Source organism: Eschscholzia californica, unplaced genomic scaffold, assembly GCF_041429995.1.
Source record: "Eschscholzia californica isolate CP2 unplaced genomic scaffold, dmEscCali1.0.p SCAF_4, whole genome shotgun sequence".
NCBI lineage: Eukaryota > Viridiplantae > Streptophyta > Magnoliopsida > Ranunculales > Papaveraceae > Eschscholzia > Eschscholzia californica.
Genome location: NW_028238461.1, coordinates 16,201,542 through 16,216,157, shown reverse-complemented (window position 1 = coordinate 16,216,157; position 14,616 = coordinate 16,201,542). Strand labels below are relative to the sequence as shown.

Genomic DNA, 14,616 nt, shown 5'->3' with positions numbered 1-14,616 from the left:
AGAGATATTCAATTCATTGAAAAGATATTCTATTCGGTGAAGAAATATTCCAAAATGTAATTTGGTGGGAAAAGTCCAAAATAGAATTGGAAGAAAGGAAATAATCATTAGAAATATATGATTATGAAAATTTCGCGGTTGAATTCCGGAATGAAAATCCAAAATAGGAATTCTTTCTCCTTTGAAAGAAAAGTCCAAAATTTTGGTAGAGAAATAAAATCGTCATAAAAAAGTATGACTTTGGAAATGTCACGGATATATCCGGAAAGAAAAGTCAAAATAGAATAAATTAATCTATTTTAGTGTCACAAATAGAAGAGAGTGACAAAAAAATTGTGTCACAACTAGAAAAAGTTGGTTATAGGTGATATTAGAAGTCTGTCACAAAATGAATTTCCGACAGACAAACTGTGGCAAATAAATTTCACACAAATTTGTGGCAGAAAACAGTGTTTAGTTGCGACAGAATGTTGAAATAAGTAATCCGTCGCAAAACTCTATAACATTAGTGACATCATGAAATAATGTCACTTTTCTTTGGATGGAAAATAGTGATAGCATGCAAACTGTCACTGAACCGATAATGTCGCCGTCACAAAATAATGTGGGGAAAGAAAATGTCGCAAATACTTAATTTGGGGAAATTTAAGAATCTCTAAAGAAAAATTAGGTTTCCAGAGTCAAAAATTGATTGGAATCTCAAACCTAATCTTTAGGGAGTTCAGTACAAAGTCGATTAGGGGTTGAGAAACAAAACCTAATCGATAGTAGGTTGATAAAGTATGTCAAAATCCAATTGAGTTGAGCTAATTTAAGGTTCATCAATGGTGGTGTATGTCTAGAGGGAGAAAGCTCTAGAACTCTGAATTGGGTAAAACAAAACACTGCTACTGATTAGCGGTTCGTCAAAGGTTTGTCGAGAATCACTTGAGAAAAGGAGAAATGGGCAAGCCTCTCTTGGTGTAGTCGACAGAGAAATCTAGAGAGATAGTGTTCGGTGGTACTCCAAAACCGAGAAGAAATTCGACCGACTCTTCACCAAATCTAAAGGGAAGTCGGTGGTGGTTAGTAGCATGAGGTTCAAATCGATGAAATCAGTCGATTGGTAAGAAAATCTCGGCGAAAAATGGAAGGAATCAAACCCTAGGGTTTCTCATGCTGAAGAACAAAATAAATCTCAAATGGAGATGAAAGAGTGCCGAGAGGAATAAAGGTCCACGGGGTAGGGTCGGGCAGGTGTAAGGTACCGGGTATGTGTTTGTGTCAAACTCGGTATCTAAAATCAACTACTCCTAGAGTCCTAGTCCTAATAAACGCAATCCAAGCATGTGGGTATGGGATCAACCCGGTTTATAAGTCAGTTAAATACAAAAGAAATCTGACTACAGAAGTCTGATTGAAAAAGAATTGATATTTTTTTTTTTTTTTTTTTTTTTTTTAGGTAAACGAAAAAAAATGGTGTTTGGATCTGACCTATTCCATTTAGTTGAAGCAATGGTCAAATCTTATTTGGACAAGTCTAATTCAAAAGCTAAAAGTAAACAAATTAGCTGAAAAATTATGAAAAGATGTAGACTAACCTTTGAGTAGAAATAAGGATCCAATAAATTGAAGTCTTCCCTAACACGATGTTGAAGGCCGATGAAACTTTTAATGTAAATCTTAGAAAAAAATTTATGTGGTTGAAAGTTAGAATCACAATGAAAGAAAATCATTGGAAATAGCGGAAGCGAAAAATTTCGATGAAGCTAGATTGATAAACCTGCTCATGATACCATGTTAAATTCACGATTACATAAATAATCGGAGATATGAGATTAAAGTAAAGACACGATAATTTAACGTGGTTCGGTCGAATACTCAAGACCTACATCCACGGAGAACAACTTCTTTATTAATAATTCACCACATACAATTGTATGTGGGAGTTGATCGGTTACATTGGTCAGACATAACTCGATGAGTTTGAATCTTAGAACCCTCTCCTATTTATAGATGACTTAGGGTTTAGGGTTTCCTAGTTCCTAATTACTAAACTAGGAAATAATACAAAATCTATCTAATATTACCATTAGATAGTTACAAGAGATATTCTGAATATAAGAAACTAAATCTTCACATATCTTCAATATATCTTCAAATATTCTGAACTCTTCTTGATCGTCGGATCTCGTCTTCTCGATCCGTCACGTATATACACGTGTTACACACGTATATTATTCTGCAACTTATCTTGACCGCCGGATCTCCTATTTTCGATCCTCCTTATGTAACGTATCCTATTACTGACCCATCTAACCCATCTAACCCATCTAACCCACCTACCTAGTGTAGTGTTTGACTTAACCTTAATGGGGTGTTAATAGTTGCACTTGTAGTGGGGGGTCATAGTCATGAGTCTAGCCTCAATATCAGTCAGACCAAGATACACACATAATCTTATTTAAGAATAAAATTTCAACCATAAATGTGATGATACTTGACTTTACTTTAAAGGCTAAAGCAACACAAGTCATAAATAGAAGCATCATATTTGTTGGAATCCACATTACTTTATCAAGAAACCCTTCTCTTCTCTCCAATGTGGAATAAAACACTCTAAATATGAAAAAACGTGTGAAATGAGATAAGTTATTATTTGTGGATAATCATTTCCTTATTTCCACACTTTTTCCCTTCTTCATTCTTCTTAATATCAACAAACTGCATTCTCACCTGTCAGTCTCTTTCTCTCCCTCTCTCTCTCTCTAGAAGCTTATTTTCTTCTATAAATTGAATTGAACCCTCATTCAATCTAACAAGCACTTAATTTTTAAACATCTCTTTCTCTCTCTCTAGATTGTTTGGATAGAAAATGTTGGTGAGGGTAGGCTTTATTTTGGGCTTACTAGTTGTGGTTGGGTTTGATATTCAAAGATGTTTATCATTACAGAGTGATTTAGAAGATATCAACAGAGCCAAATTTCCAAAAGGGTTTGTTTTTGGGACTGCTTCTTCAGCTTACCAGGTGGGTTTTTATCAATCTTCATATTCTCTCTTCTGAATTTTTGTTGTTTCATTATGAACATATAGTTTAGGTTTACTCTTGATTAGGCTACAAATCCGTTTAGTTTCCTTAAAAAATTGAGTTTTTTTTATTCTTAATTTCTTAGCTGCTGAGGCAGTACTGAGTAATATCCTGGTTTGAGGAACCAAAGTTTTATTACATAAGCAATAGAAGTTGCCAACTCATTGTGTCTAAGTGGCATTAGATCACGTGTGGTGATAAAACTGATATTTTTACTACGCCACGTCAACTATACAATCAAGTGACAAAGCAGTTGTTGAAAGTAACATATTTTCATCATGGTGTGATTGTCTTATCAAACTACTTTTGAATGGGTATAAACAACTTAACTACTTTGTTGAAAACAAATGGTTATAATTAATTATGATATTGAATGTGATGAACTTTAATCAACTATTTTATTACATTGGAGCCATTAAAATCAACTACTTTATTGATTGCAATTGAAATGAATAGTTCGTCTTAGTTTTAAGTTCTGTACATTTAGATTATTTTTGTATAAATAGTCGGTATGCTTTTAATGGATGCCGAAGAGTTCCACTAACGGACACCGAGCCGTACTCAAAGTTGTGGACATCAACACATGTTCGTACCCTAATGGAGACAAATACAATAGTCTTCCTCATATATGAATTCACTGTCCTTGTTTAGATAACCCAAACATCTCTAAGGTTAAAAAAGATGTTATTTTGGTTTTGCCAGCTCAGCTGCCAGCTAGGTATAAAACCCTAATGTGTAGATTAATCCCCTGGTCCGGCATAGTAGGAAAAACAGTCCTAATGGTGAAAGAGGTTCACGTTCTTCAATCAATAGGTTTCATAAATTTTAGGTTTTTGGGAAGTGGGTGGGTCTCTCTAGCTAGTAATTTTAACTTTTCATGATATTTTGACAGTACGAAGGAGCAGTAAAAGAAGATGGACGGGGACATACTGTTTGGGACACTTTTGCCCATTCCTTTGGTAATTATTCTATTCACATATATACGTTTTTATTTTACTTGGATAATTCTAATTAAATTTAAACAACTTGTTTCGAATTAACTTAACTATCACGGCCTCACGGGCTCGAATTGTTCCCCAAGTTATTCAGGTTGATTGACTAGTCCGAACTACTTAGTATAAGATTTGCACTAAAGAGTCCTTCAAATGGGGTGATTCATACAGGGTTGTCCCTTAAATTCAACAAATGTAAATGAATTGTACGACTATGCAGGTAACTTCTTAGAGTTAACACAACTAATTGTAAAGATATACACTACTTGTTTGCTCACTTCAATTTATTAGATGAAGTGCCTGCCCAAGTGTCTCGGGGGCCTAACCTCCGCTAAAAGTAGTGTTTTTTTTTTATGAAGAAAGTAGTGTTGTTTATTGTAAAAAGAAAAAACACAGAAAATAGAAAATATGAAAAATTTCAGCTTCATCTCTCAATATGTTGGAGCCAAAGCAACCCCTTCGGGCTACCCACGTTTAGACGTGAAGTAACAATTTTTGATAACCAAGTATGAACATTGGTTTTTATTTTCTTTATTTGAAAATAAAGTTAAAGTATAAGGTTAGGGAAATGATCCTAATTAATTGATTTACTCTTTTTCGCAGCTAAAGTAGCGGATTTTAGCAATGCAGATGTTGCTGTGGATCATTATCACCTTTACCCCGTGAGACCTCTTTGCATTTCTACATCTCCCTTCATAATTTATTTTTGTACCTGTAATTGATCACAAGTTTTTTTATTTGCTATGTTATTCATTGATAATCACAAGTTTTAGGATAAAAAAATTGTTTTCGTGAATCTTTTGAGTAATCCCCAAGAGATATTGTTAGGAAGTGGTTCGACTATTATTCTTATTTGTGTTTAATTCAATGCAGAACGATATAAAACTAATGAAAGACATGGGAATGGATGCTTATCGATTTTCTATAGCATGGTCAAGGATTTTCCCAAGTAAGAACGCAAAGAAAGACTTCAAAAATTAATTTTAAATGTTAATTTTTTCAAATTTATCTATTTAATTGTTTGTCAATAAATTTAGAATGATTTCAGACATGATATTTTCTAATGAATTTTTTTAGATGGAAGTGGGGAAATAAACCAGGCAGGAATAGACCACTACAATAATTTCATCAATGCTTTACTAGCCAATGGTAAGTACTACTTACTTCTCTCATAAAAAAAAAAGTACTACTTACTTACAGGACACGATTCTCGCAAGAAACTAGTCGTAAACATCGAGTTTTCAATTTACTAGATATATAGGGTTCACCTTTGGGCTTATTTGTTCTCTATTTGGCAGGAATTGAGCCGTATGTGACTCTTTATCATTGGGATCTTCCACAAGCCATAGAAGACAGATATGGTGGTTGGACCAGCCCCCAGATTATGTAATTTTAGTACTCGAAAACTTTTCCCAACTCATTACTTGTTGAGCTAAATATGACTAACTTAAGTTTTTGTATTTACAGAAACGATTTCGCAGTTTTCGCCGAGACTTGTTTTAAGAATTTTGGCGATAGAGTGAAGTACTGGATGACCTTCAATGAGCCTCATACATTTGCAATTCAAGGCTATGATGTTGGTCTTCAAGCACCGGGACGGTGTTCCATCCTTCTTCATCTCTTCTGTCGTGCCGGAAATTCAGCTACTGAACCTTACATTGTTGGCCACCATGTTCTCCTCAGTCACGCAACCGTTTCAAACATTTATAGAAGAAAATATAAGGTAACTTAGCTTTGTCAACGGAAATATTTTCCATTACGAATCAGACTAGTGCTACTTTGGTAACATTTCACTAGTCAAGTTTGCCAGCCGAAGTTTGTTTTAAGGGCACTAGCGAAGTTTTAAAGCTCAACACCGTTTAACTTGCTATTGCATATGGAAATTGGGTTCATAACTCTGATTGCCTGCTTAAAAGTTTCCGAACTTGATTCCTAGCCCTTTGGTAGTCGGCCCAGTCTGGTCCAAAGCGGGATGACAAAACACAAAAGGACTGCATAAACATTCCCTACAACTCCATTTGATAATAACTGGAATAGTTCCCTCAAAAAATAGGAGGATCATCTTATGAATAATATGTACTAATGATGGTATATATTTGCAGTCCAAACAACATGGAATAGTAGGAATAGCGTTCGATGTTATGTGGTACGAACCAGCAACAAACTCTAGCGACGACCTAAAAGCAACACTTCGCGCCCAAGAGTTTCAATTCGGATGGTAACCTCTTTGTTGTTATTCATCTACATTAGAATATTTTGATTGAGTTATCAAACATAAAACATGAACTGAACCTTTACATATAGGTTTATGGATCCATTATTCTTCGGAGACTACCCAAGCTCAATGAGAGAAAGAGTTGGAAGTAGATTACCAAAGTTCTCGAAAGATGAATCTGCTCTGGTTAAGGGATCACTAGATTTTGTTGGAATAAATCATTATACCACATATTATGCTAAGAACAACTCAACGAACTTAATCGGTACTCTATTAAATGATACAATAGCTGACTCTGGTGCTATTACACTTCGTAAGTTTCTCCATTTTTTCATCCTTAACTTCAAGTTCATGAAGCATGTTCTAACAAAGTACGATAAAGATTTCTCTAATCAAATTATTTTTGTTTTGTTTTCAGCCTTCAAAGGTTTGAAAGCGATAGGAGACAGGGTGAGTAATCTAGTATCAGCCGACCCTGACATTTTGGTAGCCTTAAGGCCTAAGGGAGTTGTTAGAATGTGACCATATACGTTTTACGCATTATACCACATTTTTTCGATTATATATATAGTCTAAGTTGATGCATCAATGTCGAAATTGGTGCAGGCATCATCAATATGGTTGTACATTGTACCCGATGGAATCAGAAGCTTAATGAATTACGTCAAAGTAAAGTATGGGAATCCTCCAGTTTACATTACTGAAAATGGTAAAAAGTTTTGATCTGTCTCCTTTTTCCGAACCATACCAAATACATACATTTATCAAATGTTAATCGGTTTGTTTATAACAGGGATGGATGATTCTAACAACCCATTTACATCCATCAAAGATGCTCTGAAAGATGAGAAGAGGATCAAATACCACCATGACTATCTCTCAAGTTTGCTAGCTTCTATCAAGTAAGTAACTCAAAATAGCTTTCATGTTAGCAAATGTTGGTTATGGTACAAATTTGATTTAACCTACACCAAGCATCACTTTACTAGTCTTCCGCGGACTAAAGTTCACTCTTCCATTGTTTTGTTCTACATCAGATGTGAAATCTGGCTCAAGGTCTGAGTTGACTCGAGTTAGAGTATAAAATGTTTGTTTTTGTTGGACTCGTCTGAATGACAAAAATGAGTTGATTTCGGGTCCATTTTAGTCAGACTATTCAGATTGAGATGAGTTAGATTCAGACAACGGGGAAAAACAATTATCACCTTAGTTAAGAAGTGCAAATATGATAAATTGACTTGCTAAGCTTGCATGGAGAGTTCGAAAACTACGATTCAAACTTCTCACCATAAAGATTTACACAATCTATCTATTTATCGACTAGACCAATTATTTGCATAGTGTGAGGATAATAAAGAAGAAGCTAAGATGGAAATATTTTGATGAATGCAGGGAAGATGGGTGCAATGTGAAAGGATATTTTGTATGGTCTCTATTGGATAATTGGGAGTGGGCAGCAGGTTATACTTCTAGATTTGGTCTCTACTTTGTTGATTACAAAGACAAGCTCAAGAGATATCCCAAGGATTCTGTTAAGTGGTTCAAGAATTTCTTGAACTCTACTTGAAAATCTTGATGAATATTCAATTCATCAATTGTCCCATTTACATAGTTGAATTCTATACATGACGATTTCTTAATAAATATAATGATTTGATTCTTCAAAAAAAAAAGATCGTGTCATAATAATGGTTATGTAGTTTTGAGTTGAATGTCTACAAACTTAACATGGCATTAGAGCTGAGCACACGCGTGAATCGTGATAGTTCTAATTGTCGCGCATGCAACACCTCAAGAAAGACACTTGCTCAAAAGAACACCACACATGAAAGAGTGTGTAATGTATAAGAATCGTCTCACATTAATGAAGAGTGCTTCTATAACCATTAAAATAACATATAGGTTATTTCGGCTGATTGTCAATAGGTTTTGAGTTAGGTGCTCAGAAACTTAACAAATAGACAAACATAATTCCCAACAAAGCCAGTCCAAGAATGTCATTCCAATTAGTATATGAATTCATAAATTTGCACTCAAACACAAGATCATACTAATCTCTCCCTCTCTCTAAAATTGGCCACCTTCATAGCTTCTACCATATTTCCAATTAGAATCTGCAACATTATCAGACTGAACCATCTTTCCATCACTAGTAGTAACCTGAAAAGACAAACTTTGTCCATCTAAATGAGTAGTAACATGCCAATTTTGTCCCCAACTTTTACTCATTTGTATCCAATCTGTATTTGAACCTTTTATCTTAACACTAGTCACATCCCCAACACCACCAACATTATAAATCAAAACCCACATCCAATAAGTAGTCCCTCTCATATCAAATTTGATTCCTCCTTTTTTTTGACAAAGAACTCTTCTATAATAAACTGGGACTACACCAGCTTCATATATAGCTATTTTTCGGAACATCGGTTGTGATAAATCGAAATGTTTTTGAGGTGGGTTGCACCAAATATCTTGAGTTTTTGTATAATTTGGTGGGCAAAAGTTTGTTGCAGTTATACGAATAGAGCCCGGTAGGCACCATTTTGAATCACGGCAAACGAGTTGGTAGCACGCGCCACAAGTGAACCCGTCGTTGAAGAGAACTGTACTTAATGCTGCTGTTTCTAAGCCATATCCTTGTTCAAATAGATCTCCATAACCACAAGCCCCCTCTGCAGGTATGAATCAAAAAAAGAAAGAAAGAATAGTTAGTTGGTTCATAATTTCTTTCCGTTGTCTGAATCTGACCCGTCTCAATATATTGTGGTTCAAATGAACTCAAAATAATCCAGACGAGTCAGATATATAACGAGTAAACAAGTCTACAACCATATACCACTACCATTTGATAGGTTGAATATGCATTTGAAATATTATAAAAAATGACAAAAAAATAATAGAGAAAGGAGAATAAAAAGTTACGCATAGTTTCAGCGCCGGTCATGTCACCATAAAATGTTGCAGTTGCCTTCTCCCAACCATTGTAATTGTCTTCCAAGGCATCTGCCATTGCCATTGCCACCAAAGAAGCCACAGTCATGGCTATGACTCTCACCAAGTACATAGAACTACCCATTTGATTACTTAATTTGACCAATTATGAAAATGTATTTGTGAAATGTTTCATAGTAATGGTACACTATTTATAGACTAACAAAACAAAAATATTGACCAACATATTTACTAACAACATTTACTCTCTTATGATGTAATTAAGTACAAAACAACAACATTAATAACATAAAAATCCACTTGGTCAATAACAACGAAATATAGAAGTTATAACTTAGGTTTCTCTTAACATGTGGCTTTCCTGTATATGTTATGTCAAATACTTCTCTTTTCTATTTATTAACAAGTCAAAGTTTGAATATTTATTATTTGACTTCAAATGTTTATCAATTTTTGAAAAGAAGAATTTATATCTTTATTAGGTGATAGTAGTGGTTACCGATAGGAGTGTACTCGAGTAGAGCTTTTAAGGAGCTGCTCGAGTTTGGCTCCTTAAAAGCTATAAACATCCACTTGGCCAATAAAATTTAATCTCTTATGATGTACTTAAGTACAAAACAACAACATTAATAACATAAACATCCACTTGGCCAATAACAAAGAAATATGGAAGTTATAATTTAGGTTTCTCTTAACACGTGGCTTAAGGGCATATGTTTAGTCAAATACTTCTGTTTTTCTATTTATTAACAAGTTAAAGTTTAAATGTTCAGTATTAACTTCAAATGTTTATCTATATTGAAAAGAAAGAATGTATATCTTTATTAGGTGATAGTGGCGGTTAACGAGGGAGATGATTCTTCCTTTTCTATTTTACCCCTTTTAGGGGTTGGGCGAAAATGTGGTCCACTTGAGTAGACCAAGCAAGTTCTGCTTGACCACCTCATTCTATTAGTAGTCTCAGTGCCTTTGAAATCTATGGGGTGGATCAATTTTAGTTTACGAAAGCCTTTGTCCCACTGAATGCAACTCCAGTAATTCAGAGAAAGTTCTTGAGTTGAAATTAATGTAGTTATTTTGTGAACTAAATTCAGTTCGAATCCACAAATTTAGTTACCAGAGTATAGTATGATCCAACAACTTAACTCTAACCAATCACTCTACAAACACTTCATTAGAATAAAAGAAATAAATTAAAGTTCACCATAGTTAAGACTAACTTACCAATGATCAGATATAAAGTAACAACTGAAAAAATGAACCTGAAATAAATAAACAAAACCCGGAAGGAATAGAAACTAACAATTAGAAATAGAACAGGGGGCAACTATGAGAAATTAAAACAGTGTTATGATTAGGGATGGCAGAATGAATGTAGCTGTGGAGGTTAAAGGCAAAATTAGACCAGAAATGCTATTGGCTCGAAAATAAGGGTCGCCACAACCTGAAATATGATGTAACCGACTTCTATCGATCCAGAGTGTTTCTCTCCAAATGACCGGACCAAAGGAAGCCGACCACATGAGTTTTCCAGATGTAGTCAACCCTCATTTTCGGGTCAAATAGCATTTCGAGATTTGAATTTTGTCATTAGATAGGGAAAATAATTCTAGATTGGGTTTGAACTGATTAAGATGAATTGGGTTTAAGGATGGGCATATAAACTTTGTTAAGGTATTAACTTAACTAGGTTTCTATCGCACCCGTATGACGCGGTAGATCTCCTCTTAGGCTAAGACCTCCGCAGAATTAAAAAAATGAATATAAATTACAACTAAGTTGAAAAACCTAGCCAACAACCCTTGGCTCAAGTGGTAAGAGGTAAGTCTTCCAACTTAGAGGTCAAAGGTTCGAGGCACACGCTTACCAATTCAAAAAAAAAAAAAAAGTTGAAAAACCTACCTCTAATATAAATAGAGAAAAACGTGGGATGATGGATTGGGTGGTAGAGAGAAGAGTTGTAATTGTTGGAAATAGATTGTTTTTGTAATTGTTTCTCCTTTCTTCTCTCACAAAATTAAATGACTTAAACAACCTTTAATTATTTTGAAAGTTACTTAAAGAGTTAGAACTTGTATCCTAAAAAAGTTTCTACATTAGATTTGATCTTTATCAAACTCCAAACGAAAAATTTACAACTGAATTATCTATCTTATAATCTATCAAACTGTTTTATCATATAAGATGAGCACACCATCTATAAAATAAAAGTAAACAAAGAAACTTTGGGTGGTAGAGAGAAGAGTTGTAATTGTTGGAAATAGATTGTTTTTGTAATTGTTTCTCCTTTCTTCTCTCACAAAATTAAATGACTTAAACAACCTTTAATTATTTTGAAAGTTACTTAAAGAGTTAGAACTTGTATCCTAAAAAAGTTTCTACATTAGATTTGATCTTTATCAAACTCCAAACGAAAAATTTACAACTGAATTATCTATCTTATAATCTAGCAAACTGTTTTATCATATAAGATGAGCACACCATCTATAAAATAAAAGTAAACAAAGAAACTTTGTTTATTTCTTTGAAAATCAACTATTTCATGGGATATATTGTTTTCCGATACAAAGGACTAAAATTGAAACATATGTACAAATTTCTTTTTTTGTATTGCAAAAAATAAATGTATAAATGAAAATTAAAAGAAGCATCCCATGGTGTGAGAGGCCGTTTTTCCACAAGAGGCGGTTTTCAATTGAGTTCAATTGATTCCCGTCGGTGGAGGACACAAGAGCAGCATGCGCAACAGTGGCAAGAGACGAGAACGGAATTATTACCGAGATTAGAACAGATCTGTTCTCGCCGATTTCGCCTCTGCATAGCGAGTTTCTAAGGCTCCGGTCGGCAGTAGAGATGATGGAAGACAGGAGAGAAGGCTTTTATATCGTTGAGGGTGATTCTAAGGTTTTACTAGAATTAATCTCAGCCGAAGATCCTATTATCCCATGGAGATTACTTGATGAAAGCAACGACATACGGGAGCGCACGCGTCAACTGCACGTAACTCTTGCCTACTGCCCTCGTGAGTACAACACGTTGGCACACAACTTGGCCGCTGACTCGTCAACGCCTTGAGTTTGAAGACTTCGGTTTAAGTACTATGGTTAGATTTATTTACATTTTGACCCCTTTCACTTGTTGATAGGGTGAACTATGTAACGTTTTTATGTTAATGGTATTACTTTCCTCAAAAAAAAAAAAAAAAAAAAATTGAGTTCAATTGAAAGGCGGTTTCAATTTGAGTGTCTAATGACAAGAGGCTGTTTTCAATTTAGTTCAATTGAGAGGCGGTTTCAATTTGAGTTTCTAATTCCCAAGTTATGGTTGGTGGGTGCATATACCAATTTGAGTTTCTAATTCCTATGTTATGGTGGGTGGATGCATATATATATATATATATATATATATATATATATATATATATATATATATATATATATATATATATATATACGAGGGTTGAGTGCTTTGTAAACACACAACACAACACAAACAACAACTCAATACAACAATTCAATTGAGAGCTAGAGAGAGAGAGCAATTGTGAGAGAAATTTTATTCATTGTCTTTTAGCGGTGTTTAATTTCTCGGTCGTCGAAGATCAAGTATAGAAGGTTAAATTTCTATACGGTACCGTCTTGGGACGAACTTGCGGGTTGTGTAAGTCGTCTTCATCTATCCTTAAATAAAGTTTTCTTGTTCGTCCGAGGACGTAGGCTTTAAGTCCAACCTCGTTAATTCTATTTGCATATTTAATTTTGGCGTAACTTTTCGATTAATTTTCATAGTCGGATCAATCTATATGATAGGTTCGATAGTTTCCGCAAACTTTTAGTACTAACAATGAGCACTATAAGATGAGATAACAAAAAGTACTCAAACAAATCATAGGAGTCAATTAAGACGACTCGAATCTTCCTAATAAATGTTGCTCTGACTTGGTCCGAATTTTTAATTGTAGTGTGAGAAACACGTTTGATGGGGTTTAGGACTTGAGGAAGTAAACGATGATGACTGGACTCACCCCAATCTCTACTCCTTATTTTTTTGTTTTGTTTGGTACGTTGGTAAAAAAAATAGCCATTGATAGATATTGAGCAAGGGCGGCCCGGGTCCAAAGCGACCAAAGCGGCCGTTTTGGACCCCAATTTATTGAAGGGCCTCTCCATTCGATATTTTGTATGTCAGCGCCCAAATAGTATTTATATTCTTACCATACTTTTAACAAGAATGAAGTTGTAGTTCAATTGGTAAGGGTTGAGAATGCATGCAATAGGTTAAGAGTTCAAATCCACCTATAAACATTACTAAAATTTAATTTTTCTAACTTGTCTTACATAGGCCCCCATTTTAACTTCGCTTGGGACCTCCAAAATACTTAGGCCGGCTCTGATATTGAGCTTTTACAAGACATTTTTGTTTCTTACAGAAATAGTTGAGAAAATGAGTTTTGCAGAACAAGTTTGTTTAACAAAACATTTCTTTTTCAAAAGTATTTTTTTTTCAAATAAAAATTTCAAATAATTATGAATTTGTTGTCCAAACACACTATAAAATAAAACAAAAAAAATTCAACCAGTAGAGTTGGACTTATAAATTTTAAAACAACCAAGATTGAATAGTTTCAAAAGATTTGTTCTATAAATTGATTATTCTTAAACGATGTGAAAGCAGAAGGTCTGTATCTTCTTCATCATAAATAAATGGGCCCTCTTTTAAAAAAAAAAACAAAAACAATGGGCCCTAGGAAAAAAACAAAAATTCTATTTCTCCTTCCATTTTGGTCCCTCGACCGATGTGGCAACATATCACTTGAGTGTGGAGTAATTAGAGAAAGAATTGTGAGAAAATATACTCTAGTTATATGTCGCCACATCGGCGGAGGGCTGAAGGAGGGACCAAAATGGAGGGATGAATAGAACTTCTAAAAAAGAAAAGGTTTCAACAAAACAAAAGGAAGAAAAAGGTTGAATCAATTTTGCCCTCTACTGTATTTATCCCACCAAATAACCCATTAAAAAAACTAGTTTTCATTTAGGTCCTCTAAACTAAAATTCTGTCAGTTATTTTATATTCTACTTTTCTTTCTTTTTTACTCCTTCTTTCTAAGTAATTACCCTCCCTTATCCTTCCCCTTTTCAACCAGTCTAAAAGTGAATCGTAGATGGTGGTCGACCGACCATCGCCAACGATTCCCTTTCTCACTCTGCTTTGTTCCCCTCCTTCTCCCTTCTTTGTTCCTCTCTCTCTCTTCTTTTCAGATTTACGAAAATCTCTATATTTAATACTAAAATTAAAGAAAGATAAAAAAATGACATACACTTCAAGAAAACCTCATCTAGTAGTTGTAACTTTAAAGGAAAATCTTAAATACATACGTTGGAGCC

At 34.4% G+C, this 14,616-nt stretch overlaps 2 protein-coding genes across 2 annotated transcripts; one reads left to right on the top strand and one right to left on the bottom strand.

Annotated features, from left to right (window-relative positions):
- The first annotated feature begins 2,469 nt into the window (after positions 1–2,469).
- Positions 2,470–7,947, top strand: BGLU40 (beta glucosidase 40). Its single transcript, XM_086633842.1, has 13 exons — positions 2,470–3,007; positions 3,960–4,026; positions 4,663–4,721; positions 4,933–5,008; positions 5,137–5,208; positions 5,358–5,445; positions 5,527–5,782; positions 6,162–6,277; positions 6,364–6,587; positions 6,693–6,724; positions 6,881–6,983; positions 7,068–7,176; positions 7,667–7,947. The coding sequence occupies exons 1-13, from the start codon at positions 2,855–2,857 to the stop codon at positions 7,839–7,841; spliced, it is 1,530 nt and encodes a 509-aa protein (XP_086489968.1). The 5' UTR covers positions 2,470–2,854; the 3' UTR covers positions 7,842–7,947.
- Positions 7,948–8,245: 298 nt separating this feature from the next.
- LOC147543197 (expansin-A23-like) lies at positions 8,246–9,415 on the bottom strand. The gene is made up of 2 exons (XM_086633843.1): positions 9,200–9,415; positions 8,246–8,949 (listed from the first exon to the last, which is right to left on the bottom strand). Exons 1-2 carry the CDS (start codon positions 9,351–9,353, stop codon positions 8,342–8,344), a joined length of 762 nt encoding a protein of 253 aa, XP_086489969.1. The 5' UTR covers positions 9,354–9,415; the 3' UTR covers positions 8,246–8,341.
- Positions 9,416–14,616: the final 5,201 nt, after the last annotated feature.